We start from the raw sequence: 7,235 nt of genomic DNA, 5'->3' as shown, positions 1-7,235 counted from the left end.
AGCAGTCTATTTTAATGTCAAAAAACATGAATTTTAAGAAGACTTTATATGTAAACATATTATCTTTAACCCTCTCAATATTAATTTATTTGTGATACTATAGTACTTAAGATATAGTCATAATAAAATATTATTATTCTAAATTTAATTAATTAGTATAATCACACATTATCGTTTGTTTTGGTTTTCATTTGGCAATTATATTGTCGTTATATAACTTCACTTTTTGTATTGTATTGTTTTTGTTTGTTTGCAGTATCCTCAAGATCTCTAAATCAAGTTGTATCAAAACAAATTGAACAACGATGTGCAAGGCAAAAAAGAAAACTAATATTATTACAAAGATGTGAAAAAGTTTCGGCCAATTTAGGGACGCAGCAATCCGTATTTTATTCCAATGTTTTTTGTCGTTCATTGAACGGTATAGATGTGTACTATAGAGGCTATTATTATACGAAATATTATCGTACGTTAAATATAAACTTATTTTATCTTTTCGTATTATATTCAGATGGATCCGTTGTTAATTACCGTCAATAAGCACAATATTTAATGATTCAAGTATTATTTGTACTACTCCATTGGGGCGTATAGGTAAATATATGATAAATTCCCTTTATATGGTAATTAAATTTTAATGTTGATATTAAGATAATTAATATACAAATTTTTATTTTTATAGATTTGCAATCATCATCTTCTAAGTCGTCTTTTGAGGCACCGCTAAACACAGCTATTATAACAATAATCCTACCAGCATTGTTATATAACGTTATACGCTTTACATACATTCCGATATTTAATTATTATTATTTATATTAAACGATTAAATAAAATTAATATGCAAAATCTCATGATGATATTTATTTGACATTTACTTTAGCCACACAATCTCCTTCTGATATTGCCAGAAGTAACAGAAAGCTGATTATGTTAGAAAAAAGAGCTCAGGTATGCATCTCTGTACTTTTCAATGAAGTGATTGTATTCGATAATTACATCGATTTATTCATTTATATTAACTAAAACGCAATAATTAATAGGCAGCTCTTGGTTTCTGGAGACATGTTGGAATTGGCACAATCTCATAGTAATATTAGATCTAAGAGACATGTGGTTCGAAGTTCAAATATCCTTAAATCAGTTACGCAGAGAATTATAAATGATATTAATTTATTATTTACTTATTTAATATAAGTATGTAATATTTGAAGTACTTTTCACATCATATCTAAAATGTATTGTTTTTTATGATTGTTATATAAAGATGAAAATATTGAATCAAGTTCTCATGACCAATCAAATACTACCGTTCAAGATGAGTGTGTTACAGAAGACGATAGTGACAACGACGTCAATTATATGGATATCGTTACAGGTTGGCATATAATTTTTAATAACTATTGCAAATCATGCGAAACATCGTACTTATTATTATAATTTATTGTGTTTTCTTCTTATTTATGTTTATATCGCATATTTATTATGATTTTGTTTTTTCAGAGAGAGCTACTCAATTTAGGAGACCCAACATATGTCTGTGAGTTTTGTGGCGCGGAAATGTGGTTTGATGAGAGAGTCAACAAGAAAACCAAAAACATCAAGCCAAAGTTTTCGTTGTGTTGCATGCAAGGGAAGGTTCAGTTACCTCTGCTAAAACATCCACCTCAAATTATTTATGATCTATTGAAGAAGAAACATAATAGAAGCAACCACTTTCTTGAGAATATAAGAGGATATAATATGATGTATTCGTTTACATCAATGGGTGGAAGGATTATTGCACCTACAACTAAAGGTCGAGGTCCATACAATTACAAAATTGGTGGTCAAAATCATCACTTAATAGGTACTTTATTGCTTGCTGATGTGCACGACCAAAGTTTTCTCAACTTTACATATATGATACTGAGGATGAAATAAAGAACAGGAAAACAACTGCAAGGTACAACATAGTAAATCATCAAGTACATTGTAACTTTAATTGTTTAATTTACATATTCCTTTTCAAATCCTAACTTATTATTCATTATGTCTTACCAGTACGTCAAACCCAGACAAGTTTGAAGATCGCTTAGTCGCACAATTACAAGATATGTTAGATGACAATAACCCTTTAACTCATAATTTTAGAATGGCTAGGGATAGGTTTGCATCTAACACGTGTGAGAATTTGAAATTAAAACTTATCGGCAAAAGAGAGTCTGATGGAAGAACTTACAATTTGCCAACAACATCAGAAGTAGCTGCACTTATCGTAGGAGATATTGATAGTGCCGAAGAAGGGTGGAAAGCTACAGCAAATTTCGAACTTCATCCTTCTTACCTCGCTATGCAATATCCACTATTATTTCCATACGGAGAAGATGGATTTAGAACATATTTATGCATAGAGATAAGACTCAATCAGACGGTTCAACAGGAAAGAGGTTTAAACTCAAAGCGTGAGTTTTTTGCATACAGAATACAAGACCGAGCTCTGGAGGCGGCAATAATACTATTATCTCGGAGGTTGTTACAACAATTCTCAGTAGATGCTTACACAATGATTGAAGCTGAAAGGTTGTCTTTTCTTAGACACAACCAACAGAGCTTGAGAGCCGCGAATGTCAAGAATTTAAGAGGTGCTGTCGAAAGAGGTGAAACAGAGGGATCTTCAACTGGAAGTCGTATAGTATTACCAGCTTCCTTCAGAGGAGGACATAGTTATATGAGAGAAAACTATCAAGATGCGATGGCTATTTGTAGATGGTATGGTTATCCAGATTTATTCATAACATTTACGTGTAATCCTAAGTGGCCAAAGATTACTAGATTTGTAAAAAAAAGAGGCCTAAGGCCAGAGAATAGGCCAAACATCATATGTCGAGTTTTTAAGATGAAACTAGACCAGCTGGTGAAGGATCTGAAAGATCGCAAAATATTTGACAGGGTTAGGGCTGATATGTTAGACATCGTCCTTATTTCTATTATTATTATTATTATTATTATTATTATTATTATTATTATTATTATTATTATTATTATTATTATTATTATTATTATTATTATTATTTTATTTTGGATTGCTATCGTTATATATTGTATTTAATTTGAATATCAAAACTTATTTTGTTGTGTGCTTATTTTCAGTGGTTTATACAGTTCAATTCCAAAAGCGTGATTTGCCGCACGCTCATATTTTGTTGTTCATGCATCAAGGAGACAAATACCCTGTTGCTTCAGATATTGATAAGATTATTTGTGCTGAGTTGCCCGATAAATGTGAAGATCCAGAACTATATCAAGCAGTAAGCGAGTACATGATGCACGGTCCATGTGGGTCAGCAAATACAAATGCTCCGTGTATGATTGACAAGCAATGCAGTAAGCATTTTCCCAAGAGGTTCAATGATGCAACTAGGGTAGATGATGAAGGATATCCAGTATACAGACGAAGAGATAATGGATCTATAGTTGAGAAGAGTGGGGTTCACCTTGATAATCGGTATGTTGTTCCGTATAATGCTAAATTGCTTCGTAAATATCAAGGACACATAAACGTTGAATGGTGTAACCAATCTAGATCAATTAAATATTTGTTCAATATATAAACAAGGGATATGATAGGGTTACAGCTGCGGCTTATCAAGATAAACAGAAAGAAGGTGAAGCTAAAGAAATAGATGAGATAAAGATGTACTATGATTGCCGATATATTTTGGCGTGTGAAGCAATTTAGAGGATTTTTGGATTCAGCATACATTATCGAACCCCTGCTGTTGAAAGATTAAGTTTTCATCTACTAGGAGAACAAACCGTTTTGTTTAATGACCATGCGGATGTGGAATCTGTACTAGACAGACCTCATATTGACAATACGAAATTCCTATCTTGGATGTAATATAACCAAAAATATGAACAAGCTAGGGAGCTTACTTATGTGGAGTTCCCTACAAAATTTGTTTGGAAACAGGCACAGAGAGAGTGGACACCAAGAGCTAAAGGTTTCACAATAAGACGAATCTACCATGTCTCACCAGGATCTGGAGAGAAGTTCTATCTTAGAACTTTATTGAATTGTGTAAAAGGCGCGACATGCTACGAAGACATTAGAACGGCTGATGGTTTAGTGTATCCTACATTCAAGGAAGCTTGCTACGCAAGGGGTTTACTTGATGATGACAAGGAATATGTCGATGCAATAACAGAAGCAAGTTTTAGACAATCAGGGTATTATCTAAGACATTTGTTCTCTATGTTACTATTATCTGGTAGCATGTCGAAGCCGGAGGAAGTTTGGCATAAGACATGGCAGTTATTATCTGATGACATACTTTACAAGCAATATTGTCTTCAAAAAAATAAAGGTAAATAACTACGAAAAGATTTTTGAGTCAAAAACCATACTTTTTAGCAATTTGTTCTTAATATAGGTTACTGTTTTTTTATATGTTTCACAGACCTGCATTTAACCGATGATCAAATCGAATCTTTTGCATTGGCTGAGATTGAAACCATGCTCCAAAGTAATGGTAGCAGCTTGCGTAGATTCAGTGAAATGCCGTTTCCAGATGAACTAATCATTTTTGAAGGACAAAACAAGCTTATAGCAGATGAGCTTTCATATGACATTGAGGAAATGACCTTGGAACACGACAAATTGTATAAAGGTTTAACTGATGAGCAGTCGATGATTTATCGAGAAGTATTGGATGCCGTCTCGAGTGAAGAAGGAGGTGTATTTTTCGTTTACGGCTATGGAGGGACGGGTAAAACATATGTTTGGAAAACATTATGTGCTGCAATAAGAAAGAAGGGCGAAATTGTATTGCCAGTAGCTTCGAGTGGAATTGTTTCTCTCCTCCTTCCACGTGGAAGAACGGCTCATTCTAGATTTGGTATCCCTTTGAATGTAAATGAAAATTCTACTTGCGCCGGAATTCGCCCTGGGTCAGAATTAACTGCTCTTCTCATTAAGACAAAACTTATCATTTGGGATGAAGCTCCAATGATGCATAAGTATTGTTTTGAAGCACTTGATAGAAGTTTGAGGGACATAATGAGGTCTGTTGATAGGGATAACTTACATCGACCATTTGGAGGTAAAGTGATAGTAGTAGGTGGTGATCTCAGGCAGATATTACCAGTTGTACCAAAGGGAAGTAGGCAGGATATCGTGTTCGCCACCGTTAATTCGTCTTACTTATGGAATTCGTGTAAGGTCCTAAGACTTACTCGCAATATGAGATTACAATCAGATTCCTCGAAATCTTCTGTTGATGAATTGCGAGAATTCTCAGAGTGGATACTAAGCGTAGGAGATAGAAATGCTGGCGGTCCTAATGATGGTGAAGCCGTCATCGAGATTGCAAAAGATATCCTTATAGATCCCCGGGGTCGATCCGATTTCAGCAATTGTTGAAAGCACGTATCCAGACCTACAGGAGTATATTTGGGAAGCTAAATATTTCCAAGAAAGAACTATTTTGGCCCCAACAAATGAGATAGTGGAGATAGTAAATGATAATGTTCTATCTACTATTCCAGGAGAAGAGAGAGTCTATTTGAGTTCGGATGCTATAAGCAAAGAGGAAGGAAACTTTGGAGTCCACGAAATATACTCCACTGAATTCCTCAATACAATTAAATGCTCTGGTCTCCCAAATCATAGCATACGATTAAAGGTTGGTGCGCCCGTTATGCTTCTACGTAATATTGATCAAACATCTGGATTATGTAATGGCACGAGGTTAGTCGTCAATCATTTAGGTAATCGTGCTATTGAAGCTACTGTTATTTCTGGAAGTAATGTGGGTGCAAAAGTTTTTATCCCAAGAATGACATTGACGCCGTCGGACTCCACCAAGTTTCCTATCAGATTTCAGAGACGTCAATTTCCTTTAATGGTTTGTTTTGCTATGACTATAAATAAAAGTCAAGGACAATCTTTGTCTCATGTAGGCCTGTATCTCCCGAGACCTGTTTTTAGCCACGACCAATTTTATGTTGCTGTTTCCAGAGTTACGAGCAAAAAAGGTCTGAAGATACTTCCTTTTGACAAAGAACACGGAGTGCGTACAAGTACAACAAACGTAGTTTACAAGGAAGTGTTTTCAAACATATAGATTGCGTTACAAAAATCATTTCTGTAAATAACGATTTGATGCCTTCATATATGATTAGTTAAATATGTTACGTTATTTTGATTATTTTTATTGATCATTAGTTATGCTATCAAGCAATTAATACTCTCGTGCATCATGCACGGGTCCTAAAACTAGTTCATTATCTAAAGCAAAATTATATATCACGTTAAGTTCACAATTACCGAGCAATTTTAGAGCATTTGGAGAGTAAAATGCTGATCTAAGCTATCCACGTGGGATTGCCTATGTGGCATCCAAAATTTTTAAAATTATCGAAAATTTTAAAATCTTAATTAGGGGTGATTTGAGGTAATTATTGATGATTGGCGTAAATTGTGGAATAAAAAAGGCAAGGTCGAATTTTAAAATCTCCAACTATGTTTAAATTTGGCCGAAAATTTTGGAGATTCACTCCACATGGAAACAAGCAATTACAATATTCAATCATGTGCAAGTTGATCACCTAAATCAAAATCATTCCTAATTTGAATGACGTGATTTTAGGGATTGATTCAATCAAGCTTTAATATGGAAATTCGTGATTTAATGATATTTTACTAATTTTTTTTTTAAAAAAAAACGAGCAAAAAAACAACCTTTATTTTGCACTATAAATACCATAATCATATTTGCATTGCACTACGTACAACATCAAAATTCGTAACCCCAAACACGTTTTCATACATCTATTGAGAAAAAAAAATTATGTCAAGTATCATTCACGGTTTGCAACAACATCCAATTTTCTGTAGAAGGTGAATTCGTCGCAACATCAAATGGGAATATCAATTCGTTATTCATGGCTTGCGTGAATGAAATAGTGTATCATATCTCACGTGGTTGCTTAACATTTTTGCATGGGATCGCATTAGAGTTTTTTGTAACAATGTTTAACATTATTTGTCATTTTCTTTTTGTCGTGATTGTAACACAATTTGTCATTAGTTTAATTAGTTTCCTCTATATCATTCGTTATATATATATATATATATATATATATATATATATATATATATATATATATATATAATATATATATATATATATAATATATATATTATATATAATTATTATATATATAAAATATAATGGTCTAGAAGAAGATGC

General features: G+C 33.3%; 1 protein-coding gene and 1 pseudogene across 1 annotated transcript; both read left to right on the top strand.

The window, feature by feature from the left end:
* Positions 1-2,134: 2,134 nt before the first annotated feature.
* LOC125494746 (uncharacterized) lies at positions 2,135-4,357 on the top strand. The gene is made up of 3 exons (XM_057392909.1): positions 2,135-2,786; positions 3,133-3,542; positions 3,956-4,357. The coding sequence occupies exons 1-3, from the start codon at positions 2,135-2,137 to the stop codon at positions 4,355-4,357; spliced, it is 1,464 nt and encodes a 487-aa protein (XP_057248892.1).
* Positions 4,358-4,595: 238 nt separating this feature from the next.
* Positions 4,596-6,153, top strand: LOC130589384 (uncharacterized; annotated as a pseudogene).
* Positions 6,154-7,235: the final 1,082 nt, after the last annotated feature.

Source organism: Beta vulgaris, chromosome 2 (assembly GCF_026745355.1).
Source record: "Beta vulgaris subsp. vulgaris cultivar EL10 chromosome 2, EL10.2, whole genome shotgun sequence".
Classification (NCBI taxonomy): domain Eukaryota; kingdom Viridiplantae; phylum Streptophyta; class Magnoliopsida; order Caryophyllales; family Amaranthaceae; genus Beta; species Beta vulgaris.
The sequence above is the reverse complement of the archived record's forward strand: the minus strand, read 5'-3'. Positions and strand labels throughout refer to the sequence as shown.

Coding starts and splice junctions, on each gene's coding strand:
- LOC125494746 (XM_057392909.1), top strand. CDS start 2,135: ATGGCTAGGGATAGGTTTGCATCTAACACGTGTGAGAATTTGAAATTA. Junction 2,787..3,132: donor TTTATTCATAACATTTACGT/GTAATCCTAAGT, acceptor GCTTATTTTCAG/TGGTTTATACAGTTCAATTC. Junction 3,543..3,955: donor AATATCAAGGACACATAAAC/GTTGAATGGTGT, acceptor GTTTGGAAACAG/GCACAGAGAGAGTGGACACC.